At 37.4% G+C, this 27,353-nt stretch overlaps 1 protein-coding gene and 1 long non-coding RNA gene across 4 annotated transcripts in view; one reads left to right on the top strand and one right to left on the bottom strand.

Annotated features, from left to right (window-relative positions):
- GRM3 (glutamate metabotropic receptor 3) overlaps nt 1-27,353 on the bottom strand; it is a 220,901-nt gene that overhangs the window by 73,658 nt on the left and 119,890 nt on the right. For 2 of the 3 annotated variants that reach the window (XM_034964356.3, XM_003822736.5), the window contains exons 2-3: nt 25,548-26,155; nt 4,023-4,878 (exon numbers count right to left, since the gene is read on the bottom strand). In XM_034964356.3, coding sequence (XP_034820247.1) covers nt 4,023-4,878; nt 25,548-26,015 — 1,324 coding nt within the window. In that variant the 5' untranslated portion in view covers nt 26,016-26,155. The remainder of the gene's footprint in view (nt 1-4,022; nt 4,879-25,547; nt 26,156-27,353) is intronic. The other variant, XM_034964355.3, reaches the window with a different exon arrangement.
- Nucleotides 12,912-18,127, top strand: LOC134730801 (uncharacterized). Its single transcript, XR_010112767.1, has 2 exons — nt 12,912-15,194; nt 15,870-18,127. It is a non-coding gene; the product is annotated as an uncharacterized LOC134730801 (long non-coding RNA).

Here is a 27,353-nt window from a genome sequence, read left to right as displayed (position 1 = left end):
AGTAATAAAGGTAGAGAAGAAAACGTAAGTTTGGGTTAACTGCTATTCAAAATCAACACTTACTGAACACCTGTTATGCTTGGGATGCATTTGTGAACAAAATTGATAATGACTTCTGTTTTTTGTGGAGCTTATATTCTAGTGTGAGGATCAAACAATAAAGACTAAATATGAAAGTAATAGATGATGTAGTATGACAGAAGGGGAAAATGTCATGGGGTAAAAAAACAAAAGGTAGAGCAGGGTACAAGGGAAATAGGGGCATCTGTAGTGGGGGTTGGGGGTAATGCATTGCACTGTTAAGAATGGCCAGAGTAGGTCTCATTGAGAAGATAACATTTACATGAATATTTGAAAGAAGTAGGGAATGGATTAACCACAGAAATATCTGGGTTAGGGGCAATATAGGCAGAGAGCACTGGCAGTGGAAAAGCCCTAATGTTGGAAACAAGGGTGGCTGGAGTGAAGTGAGAAAGAAGGAGAGTAAAAGGTGAGGACAGGAGAGCAGTCAGGATAGGTAGGGGCAGAGCAGGGAGGGTGGTGTGCAGGACATTGTAAGGATGTTGACTTTCACTATGAGTGAAACAAGGGAACTCAAGTGGTTCTGAGTAGAGGAAGGACTTTGACTTAGATTTTAAAAGGGCATCCTGGCTATCATGTAGAGAATAGATTGTGGAGGCTAGGTTGGAAGTAGGTAAGAATAAATCAACTAGGAGGCTATCACAGAAATGTAGGCTAGAGATGGTGGTATGGACCAGGGTGGTAGCAGTTGAGAAGATGATAAGTCATCAGATTCTGGATCTATTTTGAAGGTAGAGCCAACAAGAGATTTTGGTGTATTGGATATAAAGTATGAAGGAAGGCAAAATCCCAGATGGATATGGGCATAAGAAGGGGCATTTATCTTAGTTTGGGAAGTATAGGAATGATTCCTAAAGGAACTATCAATTAAATTGGATCTCAAAGAGACACAGGAATCACTGAAGATGCCAGATAAGGCAGGTGGGGGTGGGGAGAGAATCTTCTAGATAAAGAAATAGCATTCACAGGAAGTATGCAGGCAAAAATAGAGGCATGCCATGTTTGGGGAACTGCAAGTAGTGTTAATGGAAGGAAGAGTGAATGTGGAGTGTACAGCAGGAGATGAGCCTAGAGACCTGGGCAGTGGTTAGCTCCTGTGCCAGTAGAGATTACTATTTGGAAGAATCTTTAGCAAGGCATAGCTCTAAAAATCTGTTTTGCAAAAGGAATATTTAAACTGGGTTAGCTTCAAACAAGATCCATGTTGACCAATGCTGGAATTAGCTAGTGGGAACACATCTGAGTACCAGGGAGTATTTTAATCTATTTTTAAATTCACAGGAGGCCTAGTTTTTTAATCCTATGATGATGAGAGCTATTGGGGAATTGGCTAAAAGTGTCCCTTGTCAGAAGAATCTTGGAGTAAATGTATTGACTGCATGCAAATGGCCAGAAGAAGACTTTTTTCAGCCTAATTGAACAGACTGTTTAGTGTCTGCTAAGTGTGTACTATTGTGCCTAGTTTATTGCCGCAATATTCAAGTTAGAAAAAACAAAGATACTGTTTCAGAAAAAAAGTAAAACAAATCTGCTTTTCAATAGCTAGGAAAAAATATTCCATAGTGCATCTCAAGTTTAAAGCAGTAAAAATGCATATATACTTACAATCTTTTACCTAGCTCTAAGTTAAAAATATACATATATTTAGTCATATACAGGTTACTGTAAGCTAAAATCTGCATTCTATTACTATAGTTAGTTCTTTGACTTATTTTTTAAATGTACTAGTTAGCTAACTTAGCATTTTGGTATCCTCCCTTAGTAATGTATTTTCTTGTCCAATTCTCACTGCTGAGAATATTTACCTTGTGGCTGGTCTAAATTCCCTCTCTTTTATGTAGTTTAAATCTGTTTTTCACCCTCCTACTCTCTTCAGAGATGGAGAATGACTGGTAATGTCTGACAAATTGAGAAGGCTAAAATAGCACTTTGTGGTCAGGTTTGCACAGCCAAACTGAATGGTAGACTTGAAATGAGTAATTGAACAAGACAGACAAAAAGAGGATACTTTTGTTTTGTTTATCCAAATAATGGGCTTATTTCTTTACTTTTCTTTGCCTTTTAAGACCCAAGAAGTCACTGGAATGAAGGAACATGTTTTGGTTCCATAAAACACCTTGCAAAGGCTCTCTGAATTCTAAGAGTTCATTTTATTTTAGCTGTTGATGAGTGAATATATTTGTATATTTGCATACTAAAAAGTAAGAAAGGAACTAGAATAACAAAGTTAATTAATATATGTGGTGAGTAAAGATAAATAATACCCTGAAGGGTAGTCTGATGGGGAGTATGTGCTGAATTCTTATTCATCTTTAAGAATTAAGTGCATTGCAGATACCTTTTACGAATACCTGAGAGTTAATTTATTTTTAGAGTAAAGATATTCTTTTTTTACTGACTCCAAGGTCCATTCTCAATTTTTAGAGATGTCAACAGGAACTAACCTGGGATTTGAAGATGAATGCTCATTTATTACTCTTTTTATTTATTTATTTTTGTTATTGCTATATGAAATACACTCATGGGAATACAGGGCACAGAAAAAGTTTAATCTTTACCAGTTTTAGTAGTCATTCTAATGATAAGAAGTGGTATCCATCAGATTAATTGGAGGAATTACTGACATAATTGATTTTGACTACTTTCGGCCCTCTCTGGGGAAAGTAAAGAAGTTATGCAACATGCAGTGTGGTGATTTTTGTGCTTATTTTCAAGGCTGCCTTGAAGGTAAGAATTATGGAATAGAAGCCAATGGTCATGAGGTATTTTTTCATTACTACCTGTGATTTCATAGACCACTTGACTTCTGAGTGATCACTTATAAGGGAGATGTGAGAACTGCCATTTGCGCCAATGGTAGTATGATTTGGCATATAAACTTTCAGGTCTTGGATGATACTTCTGTGGAAGCAGACTAGACATTGTGCAGACTGGAACGATGCCTGAGTGGCATGAGAGGTATTAGTAATTTAGGTTGATGAAAGCATTTTATCACTGTAATGTTTTTGGCATCAAAATCTTTGTGCCCCCAAATATTACTTAATATTTTATGATTTGGGATTAAGCTATACTATCCAGAACAAGTGCCTTAATAAGCAGATATCCCATGTACCTAAGTAGAGAATGTAGACCTAAAGATTTTGTGCTTTTTACGTAGTAATGCATTCAATGCAATACTATAGTTAGAGAAATATTTAGACTGTATTTAGAAATAAAGAGGCAGCAAAAATCACTTTGAATACACCTTTGTATGATGTTCACTACTGTATCAGAATGAATTCCGTTAGTCTTCAACCTGCTTATAGTCAAGCTCCCAGAAAAAGAGTTTCATTTCATAACATATTTTGAGAAAATCCCCAACTATTAATAATATATAAATGTTTTGGTATAGCAGAAAAGTAAATGGAATGCCTAGAAATCACCAGGGTCTGGGTATCTTTTCTGTTTTGCCCCTAATTACGCTCTGGGAGAACAGTGACTTCTCTCTCTCTCTCTCTCTCTGTCACCCACTGTGAAAGTTATGAGATTCTTTTGCTCAAGTCACCCACAAAGAAGGCTTGGAAGTTCATGTTCCCTAGAGAGGTGCCAATTCTGCTAAAGAAGATTAAGTGCCCATATCACACATGCCATAATCCTGCAGCCAACATCAACAAAGAGCTCAAATCTAGCCTGGCCCTAATCTAGGGAGCTAGCACAGTGGGCTGTCAGCCCTGCCTGGGGCACCTTTCATTGCCATGTCGTGTACCAGCCGAGATGTTCATTCAGAAATGAGTAAGAATATTAGAGAACCATCCTATTGCATCCTGGAATATTTGGTTAACAGTTTGAAACCTTTTTATGGCTTTGAAATAATTATTTCTGAATTGGGCACAGAGGCATTTGATTCCTATTTGATTTCACTTGTTTGCATCTGAAAAGATGTTTAAAGGCTCTTGGCTTACCCGTGAAGTTGATTTTCAGCAAGTAATCCTTGTACAACTTCTTCCCATCCAGGATCTTCATAGCATCACAAAGCTTGGTAGTGTTGGGACAGAGGGTGCGCTGCATTTTGTGCAAAGCGTGGGCCATGGCATACACCGCGTTCACCACAAACATGATCTTGGACTCTTGCTCGTAGTTGCTGCTGTCGATGGCCAGGTGCTTGTCGCAGACGCGCCTGTGGTTGCGTTTGTTCTGGAGGCTGCACTGAAACTTTTGCTCCCAGAAGTCCCGGAACCAGGGGTTGCGGTGGTTGTTGTAGGGGTTGAGGCTCTGGAAGTAGCGGTCGAACTGGCGGACAGGCTGGGAGGCCAGCTCCAGGGTGATGGCGCCGTAGGCCACATGCTCGCTGCCCTTGATGATGCTCTCCTGCGCGCCCCAGCCGTCGCTGGCCACCCAGGTGAAGGAGGCATTGGCGCGGCTGGCGGCTGCAATGAGCTCCCGCGAGTCGTCGCTGCGCATGAAGAGGACCACGACGCGCGCGTTGGGCTTCTGCAACAGTTCTCGGATCACGCTGTCGTAGGACTTGCGGATGTTGGAGCGGCCCACCTTCTCCGCCGTAGCGATGCAGATGTTGCGCAGGCGGGCTTCCTGCTCGAAGGCCTCGATCCCTGTCTCCCCGTAATCACCCTCGGAGGCTACTGTGGACACGTAGGTCCAGTTGAAGAAGCGCAAGATCTCAGCCATGGCTTTGGCCTGGTAGAAGTCGGGGGGCACGGTCCTGGCAAAGTAATCATAGCGCGACTTATCACTGAGTTTGGCGCTGGTGGATGCGTAGCTGATCTGAGGGATCTGGAAGAGCCGCAGCAGGTTTGCCACCTAGGGGAGGGAGAAGAAGGACCTTTGTTAGAAACCCAGAGGTAAATGACTGGACATGAAAATGAATAATAGCATCCACACCTTTTACTGACTCCCTTTTCCCTCTACCCTAGATGGCTACATTTTTCTGTTAGTTCTTGAGATGAATACCAGATGCTTCCTTGGATACTGTATTTTGGACACTAGGAAGCAGGTCTCACACAGGTAGTGTGTGCTTCAGGAAAGGGCAGAGTAGAGAAATGAGAAGGGCACCACACTCTCTTCTATACTCTGTGCTAGACTCTAGACTAGGATAAACCCTGTCCACGGGCTCTCAGGTTTCTTTACGTTTCTGGGGTCCTGCTATATATAGCTCAAGCAATGAACTACAGTGAATTGGCCAAACTCGGTTTTTGACTGCACTTGTATAGAAAGAGCAAGGGTGTTGTCTAATTCTCACTTCCCCCTCTTTTGCTAAAAACGGCAGTCTCTGAAAGAGTTTAATTTGGGAACTGCATGCCACATGGGCAGTCCAGATTAGACATTTATCATCTAGGTTAAGCAAAAAAAAAAAAAAAAAAAAATCAATTCTACTTAGTCCACCACCCAACATTTTAGGCATACACTTTTCTAAACTCCTGAAAATCTTGACCAATATTTTCTTTACTTTCTTTTTCTTTTTAAAATATTTTTCTGCTTGGACTATGTGAAAAAAATATAGAATTCTATTCTTATGTCATTTTTGATTAAAAAAACAAATTAAAAGGTATTGAGGACTTTGTCAAGAACAGACCACTTACTTCCAAGTATTTAAACCTAAATCTGAATCAAATATTTAAATTTTTTATAATTGACTATCAACAATATTTATTGTTTTTATTTATTGTAGAATAAAAAGGAAAGTGACACTTGTTTATTGAGGAGCATTTTATGCATACAGTATTTGCAGAGATATATATTTACAAATATCTAAACAGATTATATGCATACTGAATAATTAGCTTTTAAAAATAATTTCTCCTGTCTACCTCACATAGGAGAGTCCTTTCTCTATACTGACTTAAGTTAAATTATGTAACATACTAAGTGGATTTTAATCAGAAATGACATTGACTATTACAGTATGCTCTGTCTACATTGGCATGAATATTAGTACTTTGAAATTTTTCCTTTTGGAAATTGTGGTTTCACGTTTATATTTGACATGTAGCAAGCACAGCTTGAAATAGGCAGCTGTTAGCAAAGAGCACAAGCAACATAAAACAACTGACATCTGAGCCCCGATTAATCATAATTTCATCTGGCAAGAGAAACCAACAGCCAAGTTCATACACAGCTACACAGCATGTTCTTGGATATCTGGCCTGCTATTAAAATCAACACTAGATATAGTCCAGAGCTATCAAAAATATCTTCTATATCTTTTCCAATCCTGCTACCTCTCAACCACAAATAAAACAGCTAGAAATCTGGGGCTTAACACACAATATAATGCAAAATTAAAACCCCAAATCTTTCTTGCATTTAGTATTCTTTAATCCAGGGGAATGGAGGTGAATGGGTGGATGAAGGGGTAAAGGCTAATATATTATTTATTTCTTCTCTTCTCAGGACTAGGAGACTCTGGACAAAATGGCCTATACTGACTTATTTAGGCATAGGAATATTGCTTCACTCAGCCTGACTGAAATGGCAGGTGTCACCAAACAGGTACTGTCATTACTTCTAGAATGAGTGCCTGGCTTCCACTGGATTTATGTACCACTATGGAAGGCTTGGTGATAGGAGCCCTGTCTATGCATAGCTTGACTTTGTTAAGAGGTTTCTGGCTAGCACTGGAGAGGCCATCTCTTCTTGATACACTACAATGATTTTCTCATCTTCAAGTTATATTAATCAGGACCTGAACCCCTCAGGGAGACAGAGAATGAAAGGACCTAAAAAATATCTGGACATTATTTTCTGGCAGCGAAGAATCACAGTGAAATAATCCTAAACTGCTGAAATTTCCTCTCCCATAGGGGTAGGAGTAATGAGAAACTGCTCAAAAAAAAAAAAAAGTTCTTGTTTTTCAATGATAGGCTTCATGTCTAACTCTCCAGGATGTACAAGAATAATTTACAATCAAGGCAGGCTTTGCAAGAGAACGAACTAGCCATAGAATAACAGCAATGTGGGAAAGATTCTCTGCATTGGAAAGGGGCACAATGAGCTGTAACTTTGGGGAAGGCTGTGGGCTAGAATAAAACAGCAACTATTGCCAACATTTTAAGAATAATTTTATGTTCCTCTGTGTGTGTGTGTTTAATGAGGAGACCACAACTGACTCTAGAAAAAGGAGGCACATTTGGTGAGTTGAAACGTGAGATTGGAACATAGTAAGTATTATCTCAATTGTATCACCTATATTGAATAGCATGGGGTGATAATATAGTCAAACTTATGATATTCAGAGTTACCTTAGAAACACATGTAATACAAATGAATCATGGAGTGAAGTGTTGAAGTAATTTTATCACAGTGAGCTGCTCCTTTTAAAATTAGTTTCTTTAGATTAAAAGGGTTAAAATGCTTAAAAGTAAACACCATGGGAGGCAATAGATTATAAGTCTCTTTCCTTTCTCTTTCTCATCCACCCCAGCCTTATTTGTAAAGAAGAATGTTAGTTTGGTTTATTCATTTAAAAAATGTGTTTATTCTGTTGTAAAACCAAGTACCAATGTACTGGGTATGTACATACACACACACAAACATATTTTGCTCTTTTGATAGTCACAATAACTTTTTATGGTGGATATTATTATCTCTATTTTAGATATGCAAAAACAGTTCTGCTAGGTGAAGAAACTTGTTCATAGCCATATGGTTAGAATGTGTGGGTGAAATCAAGGTGTAAAACCAGGTGTTTTGACTTCAAGGACTATGGCTATCCCCTCACAGCTTCCTCTCTACCTTCTACTGTGTGACTATAAACCTGAGGCTTCAAACACAGAAAGGCATCCAGGTAGAAAGAAAAAGAGGAACAGAAGCAATATTATGGTATACACCATAGACTGCCTAGTTGCTGTTAGCAGGAACTTTCCTTTTAACATAAATTTAAAACTAGGGTTGGGGAATATCCAGGTAGTTGTTAACTGGGTTCCTGTCTCATTTGTCTAAAAGCTTGGTTCTGGAATATTCTTGACTTACTTTACTGGCCATATGGTTTCTCTGAGAAAGCATAAAGAAATAAAGGAACTCCTACACTGGACATCATTTTGAATGATAAAAGAAAAATTGTTTTAGAATGGAGAAGTAATGTAAAATTTTGGAAGAAAGTTACCCAATTATGTTATTATTAGATAGAGTGGAGGAAGGAAAAACAGGATGTAGTTATATATGCTTTGGAAAAAAAATACTTTAAAAGAGATATGCTTCACATAAATTAAGACTCTAAAATGGAATACAGGAGAACTATAAAAATAATTCATACAATACAGAATAGTCTCAACAAGAAAGAGAAGATGAAAACTCTAAAGAATCCACTGGGTGCTAGGCTGCATTTGGGGGATTTTGGTGTTAGAAGAACCAGCAACACAGAATGGGTGCTGTCTGTATGTATGTTGGGGGCATCCCCATATACAACATAAAAGATTGACATGAGCCTGTAAAAATAAGGGACGCTAAAGCGCAGAATGTGAAAATGCATCAAAGTGATTTTTTTCATTGCTATTGTTTTGATTTGAAATTATGTTTCAGGAGAAGATGTGGCAGGAAGATATAGAATCATCAAATGGGAAAGTTGGTTCTATATGAATAAAAGAAAGATGCTGCTCCATCCCTCTTGCTTTCTCATTCTCTCCATTGAGAATGGTTTCTAATATGGAAATGGCAGTACAAATAATATGAAAAGGTTATCACACTCAAAAGTAGGAGAGAATACAAAAAAAAAACCACCCCATAATCAGATGAATGGAGTTTGTCCCCAGTAATGAATTCTGGAAGAAATTGCAGATTACATTATGAAATCCCTATCAATAATTCTTGAAAAACACATAATGGGAGGACTCCCACAGGGTGAAAGGGACAGGGTGAAAGGGAAGGAGGAAGGACAAATTCTGGATATATAAATCAAGAAGAAATATAAATGAATAAGCATGATGTGCTTTGGTAATCTTCTAGAACAAAATTTGCTAACAGAGAGCATGGAAACACTTAGAACTGAACGAGGAAAGTACTAGGAATCAGCATGGGTTTAATAAGAGTGAATTTTACCAGGGGGCCATCTTTTCAACATTATATAAGGAAGAGTTGCATCCTGGAGGACCATGACTTTAATAAGTTATTGGTGACATTGCTTGGACTCTTGAGGAAAAGAGAAAGTGATAGGAGTTGGATAATACAGTTAAACGTACTCAAAGACAGCAGCTTGGAAGAAAGTCTTATATTTCTTCCAAGTCTTTATATAAGCCTTATATAAAGTCTTATATTTCTTATATTTATAGTGGCCAAATAAAATTAAATTTGTATTAATGCCATTGAAAAAAGCATAAATAAGCAATAAGATCTTTACATTGTAGAGATGAAAGAAACTGTGAAGATGATCTAAACCTTTTGTTTTATAGGTGAGAAAACAGAATCTCACAGGGTGAAGTGACTTTTCAAAATTTAGACAACTAATAGGCAGAAAGGCTAAGATTAGAGCTTAGTCTCTTGATTTTCTCAAAAGACTAGTTTCCCTCTCTGGAAACAAGGTGATATTATATAGGAAGAGATGTAAATTCCTGAGTTTAAGTTAAAATTACACAGGTGAAGAAAGAAGAAAAAACTAGAAAAAATGAAATTATAAATGCAAAATTCAATATTGCAGTTCAGCAAGTGCCAGAAATCTAAAGGTGGCTAAAGTCAAAGAAGGATTATTAAGCGGTTTATCCTGTTTAGATTCCAATTCAGAATTCCTCAAAAGTGAACAAAGAAGAGCTATTTCAGTTTTCCTATTCTCTAAGTTACTGTTTTCAGTAAGTTATTGTTTTCAGACTACCTTATTTTTTGGGTAAGGCTTTTTTGGGGAAGCCTTTTAAAGATCCCTAGTATTTTCAGTAGTCCTAATATTTTTATGCCAGCTACTGTTCTAATTGTTGCAGATGTATTTTCTCATTTAATCCTCAGGGCATTCTTATGATGTAGATACTACCATTATCCCATTTTATAGCTTGAGAAACTAAGGTAAAGAGTGCATAGAGATCTTACTGAGGAACCCATAAGTGGTAGGAATTCTGGGACCACTCACTATACTCACTTTTGTCATATTTATTCAGTCCATTCTGCAATCCAAGCTCGTAATGGATTCCTCTCACTATAATGATGCAATGATATATTTTAAGCTATAACGTTTGTCTGTTTTTTTGTTCTGAAGCCATAAACTCCTTTATTTGAGGATCATGACCAATCATCCCTTGCTATCAAAAGTATGCTTTTCATTTGTCAGTCTGTGCTTTGTGGTGACTCCATAAACATTTGTTTACTGACTGGCCATCCACAGAGATAAAAATGATAGTCTAAGAGTCTACGGGGAAATTTCCACGGGGGCAATGAAAGCTTCAAGCTATAAATATCACAGTCAGATTTGGCTTTCTGATTTATGTGAGAAACACAATGGCCTTATAGCAGAACCCATTAGTTCCTAGGGCCTGAGAGGCGGCATGCAAGTAAGTTATGTTTAGCAGAATCTCTTTCCATGTGTAGCATGTACTGTCATTTTATTTTCAATGTTCAGATATTATGCGGTACCCATTTTCTTGGTGGTTTGAATTTATCCAGGACTTAGGTGTTGCAATGTTTTCATTGCAGATTATCAAGTCACAGATGTGATTAATTTTGCTCAAGAAGAAATGCTGGACTTGGCCAGATATGATTATGTTTGCCAGCAGATGCGATGTTATAAAATTGGTATTTTTTTTTATTACACTTTAAGTTTTAGGGTACATTTGCACAATGTGCAGGTTTGTTACATATGCATACAGGGATCTAGAACTAGAAATACCATTTGACCCAGCCATCCCATTACTGGGTATATACCCAAATAATTACACATCATGCTGCTATAAAGACACATGCACACGTATGTTTATTGCGGCACTATTCACAATAGCAAAGACTTGGAACCAACCCAAATGTCCAACAATGATAGACTGGATTAAGAAAATGTGACACATATACACCACGGAATACTATGCAGCCATAAAAAATGATGAGTTCATGTCCTTTGTAGGGACTTGGATGAAGCTGGAAACCATCATTCTCAGCAAACTATCGCAAGGACAAAAAAAAATTAGTATTTGTGTCTTTTTCCCATTGTTGTAGTTATAAGCTGGTGTAATTTAGAATGGGCTTTACTTGCAGTAGTTGTCTAACAAACCATTGTTAAATGTTATTAAATATCTGCCACCATTTTCCCAATATATTTTTTTCTTCCAAATAAACTCAACTTTATGGAGAATCTCTGACTTACTGTGACGTTCCTTCTGTCTAGAATGACCTTTACCACTTGTCTGCTCAGCTAATCCATTCAAGGGCTTCTTCTCTAAGGAACCGTTCTAATGCCTGACTTCAGAATGACTTGTGTGCCCATTCTCTGAGCCTCTTTCATTCCCTCATGTGTTTCTCTCATGGTACTAATGAAAATATATGGTGATTTCTAGATTATTCACTAAGTTCTCCACTGGAGTGAGAACTCTCGTTAATCTCTGAATTCTCAATGCCTCACAGAGTATAGAGGTGCTCTATAATATTTGTTAAATGGATTGATGAGGGAATTGATATTTTGCTGCTCTACCATGTAACCTTTTCTAATTATAATGATGGGTTTGTGTGTGTGTGTGCGCGCACATGTGCACATGCACACATGACGGGGAAGCTGACCACGAGCAGGCAATATGAAGCTACTCTGAAATATGACTGATAAACAATTTTATTGTGCAATGTGGATGTTTAACTAGTCATATTCATTTTTTTATTAAAATGAGATGACACATAAGACAAGGAATTGATTTAGACCTTCAGGAATCAACTCACACCTCTTGCCCCCTTATTCTTGCTTCAGGAATGTTTAAAACTTTATTTTTTTCACAATCAATAGCCAATTGTGGAATGACGCTACAGTAGGCATCCAAGCCATACTCATTCACAGATGGGAATTTTTAGTTCAATACTACTTTATTTGGAAGTTTTATTTCTCATGATATTTTCTAACAAGGCATAGAACCTTCTTTTTAGGATCCCAGGTGCCATGCTTTATTTCAATGATGAGTGTGTGTGTGTATCCAAATTTTGCTTTTGTGTAAGAATACCAGTCATACTGTATTAGGAACCTACCCTACTTCAGTATGACCTCATCCTAACCTAAGTACATAAGCAATGACACCATTTTTCAATCAAGTCACATTCTAAGGTACTGGGGGTTGGAACTTCCAATATTATGTTGAATATAAACTTTCAGTCTTTTAGCACTGAGTATGACATTAGCTGTGTATTTTTAATATACGGCTTTTTATTACACTGACATAGTTTTCTTCTATTTCTGTGTGTTGATTTATCACATGTTGTGCATTGCTTATCATGAAAGGTGCTGTGATCATGGGAGCAAAAGAATATGAGCTATGAGAAAGATCTCAGGCAGTTTACTCTATTCTTTTCATGTTGTGAAAAAAGAGAATGTGAACTGGAAAATATCAGTCACTTGTGAGCCCCCACATCAGTTCCTTGTTTACTATTTCTACTCAGGATATACATGATGTATCAGTTTCAAACAGAGCTTTGTGCCTTCTATGCTGACACAATGCCAAATATTTTTTTTTCAACACAAGACAAAAGGACTGTGGACATGTAGAATCTGGTAGAAACAAGTTTCCCACTAAAGTGATTTTTTAGTGCTATGAGAATTATTTTCAGAAGTTTTACAGTTATTGGCTTCTGAGTTTGTGCTAATACATTAAAGGGAACAATAATAAATAGTTTTATGAGGATCTATACTTAGCTACAAAAATTCCAGATGGCAAAGAGGCATCAAATGCCCACTTCCAAGAAGAATGTTATTTACAGAGCTGAACTATATACATTTAAAAAATAAACCATTGCTACTGTCCTGTAATCAGGAGAGTTGATAATAACCTTCATGTTTATTCTCTGCTGTTCACCTATCTTTTTGGGGCTGTTTTCTAAGAATAAGTCTACACCTTTAATTGCTTTGTCACACATGCAGTGCTGAATGTTTTGTTTAGTTCTTTTAATTAAATGCTTATATATGTGCCTGGAAGAGAACCATTGAGTTGCTGCACTTTGAACCATCTGTTACCTCATAGCACAGGTTATTACATAAAAACAAGTTCTAGAATTTGTGATGTTTAGAGACCTCAGTGTCCCTCCTATTCAGCTTGTTCAAGTTACATTATTAGCTGTACAAAATCCCAGATTGGCTTGTATTTTAAACTGGAACTGGAGGTGGTATATAGTTGACAAAACTGCCTGAGAAATTCAAGCTGTTCACATCATATGAGTTATCTGCCCATAAAGGAGTCCAATCATATTGTTATTGCTAAAAGGATTAGTAACTTTTTTTGTTTTGTTTTGTTTTGGCCACATTACCTGTAGCACATCTGGGAACATTTTGCATGAAAACAATTGATGCCCATGTCCCAAGACCAGGAATTAATGTTGATTTAAGAAATCGTATAATGAAGTATAGCAAATACCAGTGTACGCAGTATAATCTGAAGAAGTCAACAACTCTTACATGCCATGGGCCCCAAAAACACTTGAGTCAAAGATCCATATTGGTTATCACCATTCAACAGCATGGCTCAGTACCAATGATTTCACATGGACATTCCAAACAAAGGACTCCCTAATCATAGTGGAAACCTTCAAAAATTGCTCAAAGTTACCCTGCTTTCCATCCCAAGTCTCTCTGAAAATCATTGCACTCATCTCCTGTAGTTTGTAACCAAGATTGTCACACACTTTTATTTTCTTCATTTGAAACTGAAGGACTTCTTAAATAGTAAGGTTATTCATTTTGGCATTTTCATAACTCATCATTTAGGTTGAAGTGATATGCAGACCACAAAGGATTCCTCGAATCCTATCATTTCAGGAGACTGGTATTAAAAGACATGTCATATTTCTCACCATCACGATGCTATTCCACATTCAGATATCTAGCTTGTTCCCTTACTAACAAGGAACTATCTCAGGAATAACTTTCTTTCCATCCAGATTTAGCAGGTACTTACAAGACAAACAAGAAGGTATTTTGCCCACTGAATTAGTCTGCATCTGCTCTTTGCTTCCCTTTTCCCCCATGCATTAGTTTTCAGGAGAAATCACAGAAGTGAAGTGGTTCATGTTCCAGTTCCTAACAACAGGATCAAAAAGTCTGTGTCATATCTGGTGTCAAGAGTGTTTGTGTTTGCCAGCAACACCTGCGAAAGCATGACTTCCAGGGTGACTTGACATCAAAAGACCTGTTAGAAACACATCCTTTAGTGCCTCAGATATTGATTTTTGACAATGTCTCTTGAAGTTTTAACAGAGCCACAAGTTGAACTAATCTATATTTTTCTGTGGTCCCTGAAGTCACTTGTATAACAATAATATGAGAAATATGGCCTTATCAATAACAAAAGGCATGCCAATCTTTGTCAGTTGTTAACCAAAGGACAAAAGCTGTTGGGTATGCTTGGGGATAGCTGAGGGCTATAGCCTAATATTTCCTTAAATGATTATCATTTACTTTTGAGGTCTTGGGGCAATAATTTAGGGCAAAGGTATATTCACCATATTGTAGCAAACAGAATTGTGTTATTCATTGTTTTCTTGTTAACTACTCTTTACTTCACAGAGCTGTCAGACACAAAAGAAGCAAATGGTATTGAAGCAAAAGAAGCAAACAGTGCACAGGGTTGGAATCAGGCCAGCATTGGAATCTCAGCTCCTCTCACTAGCTGTGTGACCTTCGGCTAGTTATTTTAACTCCTTAAGCTGCAATTTCTTTATCTGTCAAAAGAAAAGGATAGTAATCCATGGTTTATGAAGTCATGTAAAGATTAAATGAAAACATATGAAGCACTTAACTCACTGATGGGCATGTAGTAAATGCTCAAGAAGCAATAGAGAGGGTGATAATAGCTAATTTGTCATCACTCATTCAGCAAACTTTGACTGATGTCGATTATACAAGGCACTATTCTAAAATCTAGTTTTTTTTTTTTTTTCTGGATGAGCAATGTACCCCTACAGTCCTCCAGGAAGTCGTAATTTGATGGGAGACAAAGAAACATAGCCAAGGATACAATTTTAAGGTATGTATGAATACAAACTTACACAAAAACACAGGTGAAGAGCAACTAATTACACTCAGATGATTCATCACAGACCTCCATATAGAGGTAACATATAGGCTTGATGTTGAGGAATAAGTGGAAGTTTTCCAGGCAGAGAAAGAGGAAATGAGGTTTTTACATAGAAGAGAGAACACAAAGACAGAGATGAGAAAGTACATATTTGCTTTAATAGTAGGTAGTTCCCTATTTTCAGAATACCCAGGGCCTCACAGTGATTAGTAGAAGGTAAAGAAGGATAGAGGGATGGTGGTGAGACCACTAAGAATTTTATATACAATTATAAGTATTTTGAACTTTGTTCTTTAAGAGATAAAAAGCTATTAATTTTTTTTTATTAAGGAAATGACATGACCAAAGTTATGTTTTAAAAAGACACAGTTGGTGATATCCAACTTGAAAGGAATGAATCAGGGAAGGGCAATCAGATGAACAAACTACCCATTCTGACTTAGGCTATGGATTCTTGAAAGCTAGGGATGATGTCGTCTCAATAATGCTGAGTAAGTTGATAATATAAATATAAAGATTGGAGCTTTAAAACAAATGGAGCCTACTTGAAACTATTTTATTTCATTGGTAGTAATTACCTAAGTACTTATGTTTTTATTTGTTCTCCTCTTTTTGTCATTACAGGTCACCTTGAATCCTTCCTGGAAAAAAGCAGGTCGTAAATAATAATGGTTGTTGGAGAAAAGTCTCTAGGAAAGATGAAGAACTTTTAAATTCCTAGAAGCATCTTAGAAAAGATAACACAAAAACTTTATTTAATGTGAAAATAAGAGCTGAGAGTCAGTTAAATAAACATTGGTAACAGTTGAAATTTTCTGGATTATCTGCATTTATTGTTACATTCCTTTACTTTTTAATTTAATTTTAGATCAAGGAGTTACATGTACATATATGTTATGTGGGTATATTGTCTGATGTTACATTCCTTTAAATCTTGTATAAATAATCTTTCTTAAAACTACTTTGTAAACTTAGGTAATATAGACTTAATGCACATGTATATTTTTATTTAGATGGAATTTACTTTTTTATTGAGAAATTCAGAACAAATTTTAGATCACTTGTTCAACCACATCTGTTTTCCATATTGGAAAAGCTTAATTGCCTGGTTTGCATTCTATGAGGCCTCATTTGTGAACCTTATGGTATCTACCGAAATTGGAGGCACTGTGCCTGGGAAAAAAACTACTAGTCCTTTGTGTAAACACACTGACAATTCAACCCTATTAAGTGATGGCAAATCTGTCAAGATGCTTTGCCATTCTGACCACTTGGCAAGGAAATCTGGTCTATGTTTAAAATATAATTTTTGAAGGTGTTGCTTCTATTGAATTCTCCCCTGTATTGCAGTTTGCTTTATTGGAATGTGAAGCCAAAGTGTTGGCAAGAATCAAAACTTTGTTACTAGTAACAAAGGGATTTCCACAATATACCAGGTGGTGTTGTCAAAAATAGTCACACTACACTTTTAGTGTTCAAAGTCCCACTGATAAACCTCCTGGAGGATCGTTTGTTTGGAGTTTAACTGCAGGTGTTTTTGGAACACTATTCTTAAATTCCCAAAGTCTGCTAATAAGAAAGGTAATCTGTGAATTTTCAACTGCATTTTCCATAGATCAGTAGAAGCACCTCTACTACATTAAATCCATGGACCTTCATTATTATAAACTGCTAACCGCTGCTCTTTCCATATTGAAATACTGAAATTGTACATATGAATCCACGAAAAAGGCACATATTTAATGGTAATTTGGAAAGAGAACTTTGTGTCATTAAGGCAAAATATCATAGGTTTAATCAGAAGTGTCAGCAGTCCTATTTCAATTCGTTTACCTATTAATCTATAATCATAGCATAAAACACTGCTGCTATCTTAGGAATGTCTGTATTCTTTGCATTTTATCGCGTGACCTCCATCATAGACACCTGACCTGCAGTGTAAGCCTGGACCATCCTATTGCCTTGTGAACAGTGGTCCTGACGGCAACTTCTTATCTTTCAGTAGAGTAGTTTCCAAATAAATACATGACAGAAGGGGAATTAATTAAGAAACAAATTAACCCCAATGCAAAGGAAAAAAATAGTAGCATATCAGATAATTACTTCTGATGAGAAATTTCTACAATGGAGCAATGCTAACAAAAGCATTTTTAATTGCTGTTGCTGGTGCCTCCCTCCCTGTGATGAAGTCCTTGAATGGCACTGCCCTTTCTTGGAGGAGGTGAAGCAGGAGCAATGGAGGGAGGTTTCAAAACAATCAGTGTTGTGAGATTGCTTTAGAATGAAAAGTCTGGGAAGGAAATAAATGAGAAGATTCTGTGTGAGATAACTTTTGAGTCAGGTTTTTCTGCAGCTTAGACTATGTGAGGGGGTGGTTGGTGTGGGAGGCAAGCTATCTGAATTCTCATGTTGATTCTGCTACTTGTAAAGTGATAAAAACTTGAACTTGGAACTTGACCTCTGTGAGTCTCAATTCCTCTTGAAACTGTTCCTTTTGGGCTGGAGATGTTGAAAGTAAAATAAATAAATAAATAAAAGGTAATGGATAATAATATCTACTAAAATGTTGACTGCTAAGTATACAAGGTACCATTTTCTCACTTTTCATGTATTTTCTTATTTAATTCCCACAATAACCCAATGAGAGAGGTACTACTAATATCCCCATATTACTGGGTACACATGTACATAAAGACGGCAACAGTAGACACTGGGAACTAATAGGGGAAGAAGGTAGGAAGGGGTTCAAGGGCTGAAAAGCTACCCACTGGATACTATGTTCATTATCTGGGTGCCAGGATCATTTGTACCCCAAACCTCAGCAACACACAATATACCTGTGTAACAAACCTACATATGTGGCCCTTGAATCAAAAATAAAAGTTGAAATCTTAAAAAAAAACTCAGTGTTAGACATGAGTAAAGAGACAATGCAGGGTTAAGTGAATCCTAGTCAGTCTGCACAGAGTTTTAATCACTGTGTTGAAATTTTTCAAGAAAGGCATACTAGAAATGTACAATTGTAACATATCCATGCTATAATCATTGTATTTGCAGTACTAAACTCCCTAAATGCAACTATCATTTTTACTATTCTAGTGATAGAGATACTGGTGATAGAGTAGTGAATGGATTTCTAATCCTGTCACTCTGCTTTTCTTAGGGTAGGATGATGTTGTCTTTGCCTTTGCATTAGCTACAAGCACAGCATCTGGCATAAAAATATTCCCTGCATATTCTTCCTGTGGAGAGACTGCAGACAGCTAGATAAGAGGACAGGCTCTAACATTCAAAATGGCCCTGACTGTCTAGTTGTGTTGAGCCTTGGATAGTCTTCTCTGGAATAGTTGGTCTAAGTACAATTGGAATAGAACCCCTAGAGCTGCTCTCAAATCAAGGCATCTGTGGCACATGTGTAAAGAGTGGGAGTGAGGACGATGGGGGCAATTTTGTCCCACATGCTCGCCTTGCAACATTGTCTGTCTTTTATATCTAAACAAGTCTTCCATTGCAGAGAAATGCTTATTTCTCATTTATGAGCATCCAGACTGATCTAGAATAGGTGGGTGATGGTTGTGACCCTTAATCCAAGATTCCCATAAAGATTTTCAGCCTTCTGGAAGTATAGCAGGTTAACATCTTTCAGTTCTTATCAACTGTACATAGGTAATCAATTCTTTCAATTCATTCAACAAAGACTTACTCTGTACCTGGTTGAGACATTATTCTAGGTATCAGTAATATAATATAAAGACAAAAAATGTGGTTCTTAAACTCAAGTGGCTTATAGTTCATGGAAGAATAAATATGCAAATGAACAGTTATATTTACTTAGTAATGGAGGGGCATGTATATGAAGTGAGTACTTGGGAAAGGGTTCTCACAGGGATAGGATTTGAGGGGAGGACTGAAGGAAAGTAGGATTTGCAAGGCATACAGACAGCTGAAGAACACTGCATTCTAGGTGGATGAAACACTGTGTTCCCTCATATATGAAAGACTGTGCAGACATCTTTCTGTAGACTATGAGAAAGCAACTTTCCAGGAAGGCTTCGAAGGCAGGCTTTCTGTTTATGTATATCTAGATGTCTTTCTCCTGTTCAATTCCATTCCTGTCTGCTAATTCTATTCTTCTTTCTGATCTCCCTGTACTTATGTTGCCAATTGATACTCAGATTCTACACTTGGACTTGTTTTACGTATGGTCTTGATATTTCAATTTGCTTCTATATCCCTCAGAAGCTTGTAAGATATCTACTATTTTAAAATTTTATTTTATGTTCTCTCTACTCCATGGCAAGACTACATGATAATGTTCTATAGAATAATGTTCTATAGAATAATGTTCTATAGAATAATGTTCTATAGAATAATGTTCTATAGAATAATGTTCTATGGAATACTGTTCTTGCTGTGCCTACTGTATACATGCTTAATAAATGCTTATTTTCTGATAAAAATGCTTTTATATGAGAACCCTAGTTATAATAGATAGGTAAATAAGATGCTTAATTCATGACATTTGCAAAAATACTAATATAATCAAGTGAAATAACAATTGACTGGACTACTGCTTCAAAGTGATCCTGATATAAAAGAGCCCATTATGTAAACTTTCTGCTCCATATTTTAAATACTTCCTTTGCAATCACTTAAACCCTAATAGTAGAGTATTTTCATAAAGTGACATATAATTATAACGTTAAGAAATACCCTTAAATGCCTTATAGTTCAAATACTAATATATGGCTTCAGTCTCCTCAGTAACAGGCCAACTTTTGCTTGAATAACTCCAGAAACAGAGAACTCACTTCCTTCAACCCCTCTCCTTCCAGGCTATTTCCTTTTTAAGAAGTCTTCCTTATGTTGGCTCTAAATATACCTTGCTCCAGATCAGTGATTCTCAGTGAGGAAAGGGGATAATTTTGTAACTTGCCAATGTATGGAAACATTTTTAGATGACAAAGCTTGGGGTGCTGGTGGCATCTCATGGGTAGAGGCTGGTGATGCTACCAAACATCTTACCATGTACAGGACAGCCTTATATCCAGCCCAAAACAGCAATAGTGCCAAGGTTGCTCTAGAGTCAACCTATTTGTCCACAGAGGGAGTGTACCTGTTTCCATTCAGCTGTCTATCAGATACTTGGAGACAGCTAACTATATGAAGGCTATTACACTCCCAAGTTCTGCAACTATTTTTCCTATGCTCCTGTAAGAAAACTGGCAATTAATGTGTGACTTTTCCTCAAAACATTTGAATTTAAAGGAGGAATGAATCATTGAAAGAAACCAATGCTTAATACAAATTGACCAGCGGTGGTCCCCTTGAGCACTGTGGAGTTGAGTGAAGGGGGTATAATAGAGGGATGTCTTTATATGCTCTTCCCTCTTCCCCATATAGCTAAAACCTGTGAAATTTACTGCACTGGATTTAATTTCAGGAGTTATTCTTCTCAGGGATACAATGTGAACAATGCATGTAATGTCATGTCATGATACACTATGTGATAGTAACCATCTCCTGAGTTAGAGTGTTCCTGGGATGTGGATAGTGCTGGAAATTCTGGAATATTTCTATACCAGGGATGGGAAAGAGATAGGAAAGTCCTTTCAAGGCTCTCTTCTGCCCTTTCTATGAGCTTAACTTTTACATGCTATCTAAGCCAAATCTTCATTTGTTCCTGAAGTCGCTTTAACACTCAGGGACAAAACAATAACTGGGTCAACTTATATCTGCTATGTTCTAATTAAAATTTGCTCCATCTAGGCAAGAAAAACTGAAGAAATGATGTGTTCTCTGGAAAGAGTGAAGATCATTTCAAGGAAAATTTTTGATTGAACAACTTAGCAGTTAACTACAGTCTATTCGAAAAGCACAAGCATTATCATTGTTTCAAAACAAGTACCATGTAGACAATCACCTAACAGCAACCAACTTGATTCTCTTCTTGAATAAATATAAATACTGTTTTCCCTGAAGTGGGTGGATTGCAGGCTTATGGAGAAGAGCAGGATACAGTCTTAAAAATGCTTTGAAAGAAACTTATTCTCCAGGGAGAGTGAATAGACTCCCACATATATTTGCTAATATAGAAGGATTTTGATGTTAGCTTTCATTGATTACTGAATTAAGAAATCAATACTGTTGTTTTATAAAAGGGACCACAGCAGACTGGCTTGTTGTACTTAATAAGAGCATTGGGAAAATAATTATCCAGTTTCTTCATCAATGGTGATACAGCTTAACCCAGCAAGTCATTAAGAATTCCCCTCCATGAAGTTTTCCTATTAGCAAACACTGCCTATTGTATGAACTAATACAGCATGGCATATCTCCTATGCTGCCTTCCAGAAAAGTTTCTATCCTTTAGTGGGAAGATAAGAAAAGAAGAGGAAGCTGGAGAGAAAGCACCTCCTGAAGCAATTCAGCAGAGAAAGGAATCCAGGCCCAAATGGGGAGATTGCAATGTCTAAACTGACCCAACCACAAATGGGAAGATGCACAAAATGCTGTCATTCTCTAAAGTTCTCTCTCAACAGGCAATTTGCAATGGAAAACCCCTGAGCTCTGGTTTGGGACTAGATGTTATAATCAGACAGCAGGAATTTTTAAAATTATGTGACAGGTTCATACTCATTTATTTCTTCCACCCTCTTTTTTCCCCCAGCTCAGTTCAAGAAAAGACAATTTCCAGTACATATGCAGGAAGTCAAAAGTAGTTAAAAATGGATGGCAATGCTACAGGCTGCACGCTGTCACCACGGTTACCACACACCAGGTGTATGACCAGAATCAGTCACTGGAGCAGGAGCATGTGAGTATCAGAGGTACCCAGAGAAATCTTCTCTCCAAAAATGTTTCCCTCGTTAGTGTAAAAGAGGGCCTTAAATTCACCATTAGGAATTTATGGCTTTGGATTACCACTGACTATGTTTTTTAGAATTCTTATTAAAGGACATATATGTTTCAAAGGAATAACACACTTTAATTCTTAGCTACATAACAGCCACCTAACAACTCTTATTATTCGTGATGCCTAGCTGAATACAGGACGCTGTATTGAAGGGTTCCTTGGAAGGGTGCATGGGGGTCAGTGTATAGCCTAATTGCTCCAACTCCTGGCTTGACTTGGCCTGGACAAGTCTGTGGCCTAATCAGAGTCTGACTAGTCAGGAAATGTTGGAGCCATGGAGGAGGGAATGGAGCCTTCTCTCTTGTTCCTTCTTATTCATGTCAAGGCCTTTATCCCCTTGTACATGGACGTCTCCCACAGTTTTCTGATTGGCCTCTTCAGATCCAGCATCTCATTTACACTGTCACCCTGTTAGCCTTTCTCCAATGCAACTTTCTTTCTTACTCATCCTCAAAACCTTTCTAAAGGTCATTTCTTACTTTGTGAGCTACATGAACATATTCTGAATTATAGTTACTGTTATTTCAGAGCACATTGTACCCATAGCCAGATTTTAAGTTTCTTGAGATCAGGGCTGTGTTCTATATGACTTTAGTGTTTGCTCTAACTCCTGTCACAGTGCAGTGCACACAGTAGGAGCTTAATACAGACTGACTTGCTGATTAACCATGTGGGAAACCAGCAATGACTTCATGGGACTGCTTGGGCACCAGAGAAGTCCACATAATTAGCTTTCGATATGGCTTTCCACTGACCTTTCCTATAATTTTAGGGACATAAGGTTACCATTTATTGAATCTGTCAGTTTTTGGTGAGGCATTTTCCACAGATTTTCTTAATTTATCTTCTCTCCAACTTTTTGAGGTAGATGATATTTTCTTCATTTTACAGATTAACCAGAAAACGGTGTAGTTGGAATTCAAACGCAGGTCTTTCTGTTGCCAAAATCTACACTGTTTCCATTATAGCACGATAGTTTTGGGTCTTTTATTTATGCTGTGAAGATAAGAACCTTATCAACGTTTGTGACTTCATGGTGATATTGACCAGATAAATGAAAAAAACCTAATGAGATAGGTCTTTCAATGAGTAAGAAGTGGCTTCTGACCTTCAGAACTAACTAGTACAGGGTTTTAGTAGCCCACATTTTTTCCTCTAAACTAGTCTGACTTCTTCCAGGAAGTACATAGGTAGTAAAAGAGTAAAATTAGATTGTAAAAAGGCCATTTGGAGGGCACAGTTTCTCAATTACTTTGGATAAGTGGGATATTACACATCTGCTGTAGAGTACCATTTATTGCACTAGGAGAAACTAAGGTGAGAAAAAGCGTATATATATAAGCCCTTACTAGTGGTAATATTGGGTATAATATAAATTCGTGAAATGACTGGCATTCATCTGGAAATTATGATTGAAGTATGGCAGACTATATATATACACATATATGAAATGTTACATACTTCATTTATATATATATATATATGAAGTATGACTGATACTCTTTCCTCAAATAAAATAGCATTTTTCATCTCTCTTTATCCAAGTATAGAAAGAGTGGCAAAATTAACATGATGTGCTTTCATATGTGCAATATTTTCTATCCATCTAGTGAAACCTAAGGATGTTTATTTAAAACCAGTTATCCTAATTACTCATAACATGATGGTGTAATCTGAAGAAGGAAATAAATTTCAAATAGCTCACAGAGAACCACACAGAATTATACCTAGAATTTTATTTTATGTATCTATCTATATATTTATCATTATTTACATTTTTTTTTTTTTGAGATGAAGTCTTGCTCAGTTGCTCCAGGCTAGGGGGCAGTGGCCTGATCTTGGCTCACTGCAATCTCCGCCCCCTGGGTTCAAGTGATTCTCCTGCCTCAGCCTCCCGAGTAGCTGGGAACACAGGTGTGTCCCACTATGCCCTGCTAATGTTTTGTATTTTTGGTAGAGACAGGGTTTCACCATGTTGACCAGGCTGGTCTCAAGCTCCTGACCTCGGGTGATCTGCCTGCCTCAGCCTCCCAAAGTGCTGAGATTACAGGCATGAGCCACAGCACCTGGCCTATACCTAGAATTTTAAGTGCCACAAATGTGAGATAGAGAAAGAAGGTTATTCCAATGCAAATATAGCCAATTTAAGTGGTTCATGACATAAAAAGACAACATGAGTGTAGTATAGTTTCTTTTAGTGCTTGGGGCTTTGATTATAGTAATTTGGTGGGAGGCAAAGTGTATGACTCTTAGAATCATGGACTTTTATTACTGTGACATTAATGCTCTAATCAGAAAAAATACTAAACTTAAAGTAACATATAAATATCAGATGGGGTAGTTAAAAGAACACAGAAGTACAAAAGATCTATCTGAGTTCTAGTTCTTGTGCTTTCTACCAGTGGGAGTTTTCATGAAACCAATCTTTCTGGGGATTGGGAAAATGACGAAGTTGAGCTAGATGATTTCTCACTTATTTACTTCTATAAAATTTAGTAACCTTATAAGTAAGGATTGCAAGAGTATGTATATTTCTTCTTTCCCAACAAAATTATGACAGCCAATTATTAGCTTTATATTTAGTTTAAGTTATGTGTTAAATGTTTCCTTTTTTTTTAAATGGTAGTAATCCTCTGGCTTCTCTGCATACATTTTTAGGTTTATATCCTGAGAAATTTTATTTGTATTTTATCTCTGAACAAAAAAATGCTTTAGTAAAAATTAGTGGGAATAATGGAGTTCCATGACATTATGCCTTCCTGTGTTTGATTGCATCAGTGGCTTCAAATTATTATTTCATCTTACCTTGACAGTCTGTTGCATAACTGCAGCACTTGTCCTGTGGGCAGGGCATACTTACCAGCTCCTTCACTCTGGATTGAGCCCTGTGAGTTGCTTTGGCTAATGGGATGTTAGCAGGTGCGAAGCAAGCAGAAACTTGAAAGAGCTTTGTACAGCTGAGTTTGCATTCTCTTGCACCTCTGCCATCACTCAGAGAACATTCCTGGGCTAGATGATCGATTCCAGGAGGAGGATAAGAGACAACCTGGAGCAGAGCTGCCCCCAGTGAAACCCAGCCTCCATTAGTTCACAGCATCTGATCTTTAGACTTGTAAACTAATAAATAATATTCTTATTTGAACCACTGAATTTTGGGGGTAGTGTTTAATGTTGCAATAGCTACCTGATATGCTTCTAAACAATTTTCATTGGTAGAAAAATCTTCTGCCTGCAAACCTATATTATCAAATTATAACTAGAAAAATTAATAATTTCATTGTTGATATAATCCGTTGATGATGTTATTATGGTATTTTCCTTTTGTTCCCCCAACACATAAAAGCAAAGAGATACAGCCTTTTAGCAATAGCATTAGCCAATCTTACCTGTATGGAAACACTGCTATAAGAGCCACCAATGACCCCTGCAATGAGAAGTGGGATGTTTTCTTGAATGGCATAGGATCCATCAGGACACATATACTCAGCTTCATCCACTTTTGTCAAAGATGCCCTGACAAACTCCAGTGATTGCTCCAATGCATAGGTATCCCTTGAACATGTATCCAAAATGTGAACACCCAACTTCACTCCTGGTAGCAAGTAATCATCTTTGTTGATTTCATCAATAGCAAACAACATGGCTTCCAGGCGTTGAATCCCTCGGTCTTCATTGATTCGCCCACATTCTTCAGTTCCAGTGCCTTTTTCATTAATAGGAAACAGGCCCCCTAAAACAAGGTCACCTTCTATTTTAATCTCTCTCCTTAGAAAGTTATGGTCCCCTAAAGAGAGTAAAAATCCCTTTGAAAACAAAGCTAAGGTAAGAACTTGCAGTCTTGTCAACATCTTCATGAATCCTGTTTCTGTACCTCTGGGAGATATCAATGGTGGAGCCAATGTGTCATGCTAGTCCTCTCTCATTTCCAAACTTGATCTTTGGCCTGTCCTTCAAATAAGGGAGGAACAGACTAACAGAGCCTGTCACAAAATTCCTAAAGAGATAAAAATTATATGAACAAAAATAGTAAAGAAAGCAACAGTGATTACATCGATCATGCCCAATCAGACCTTTAATGGGATGACTCAGAAAACCATTTACTAAACACACAGTACACCACAGCACCAGGCACTCTCTCACAGGTATTCTCACCCCATCCTTACACACTCTATGATGTAGTTCCTAGTGGTCCCATCTCACAGAAATGGGCACAGAGGGTCAAGGCGGTGACCTTACAAAGTGTACTTATTGCAGATTGGGTTTGGACTCCAGTTTTTTTGTTTTTTGTTTTTTTTTTCTTTTTAAAGCCAAGTCCAGTACTCTCTCTACTGAGTCATTTACTTTGTTTTTGGTAGGGCAGCAATGTGGATGTGAGTTTATATCCCTTCTCTTTAAGCTGCATTTGTAAACTTACCTTTTTTATGGACTCTTACCCTTTCCATTTAAAACACAAGAAAACACAATTAACTCTGTTACCATTTCTGCATTTCTACCACTGCATCTCTGTCCCTCCCTTAATAGATGAACTATCCTAGCCCATTGAGGTTAAGAGTCTGCCTCAACTGCTCTAACAAAAGTGTTGTGGAAAAAGCTGCTACTTATTTCTAAATTGAATAAACTATAAACTCACTGTAGTTCTCATTTTACTTGACCTTAATTGAAATCTTGACTCTTCTCTACCTATTACAACTTCCTAGGTTTCTGTTATCATGCTTCATCTTGACAACATCTCAAATTCCATTGTTTAACACCTTCCTTCCCCCATCCTCCCACTACCTCTTCCTGGGCCAACTCATCTATTTTCAGTTTCAACTACCACTTAAATGAGCTCCATACTTCTTAGGTCAACTGCCTGTTAAACAGCTTTACCCACACATCCTTCAGACACCTCAAAGTCTGCGTGTCTATGAATGGATCTTCTCTGTTTCCAGGCTCTCAGGCCAGAAATCTGCACCCTAGAGTCTTCTCCACTTCACCCCCTGCTACCGTCTTTCAATTAGCCACTATGCCCTGCAGAATCTAACCGCTTAACATCTCCCAAAGCTACCACTTCTTCCTTATCCCCACTATGCTGAGCTCTTGTAATTCATAGCAGGACCCTAGCAATAAATTCCTAGAGAGCTGCTACCACCCCCCAAAGCACTGTTTTGAGCATTAGACAAAGATACCCCCTTTACAAGTACACGATTTCT

The sequence above is a fragment of the Pan paniscus genome, chromosome 6 (genome assembly GCF_029289425.2).
Source record: "Pan paniscus chromosome 6, NHGRI_mPanPan1-v2.0_pri, whole genome shotgun sequence".
Classification (NCBI taxonomy): Eukaryota; Metazoa; Chordata; class Mammalia; order Primates; family Hominidae; genus Pan; species Pan paniscus.
This window is presented reverse-complemented; position numbering and strand designations above follow the sequence as displayed.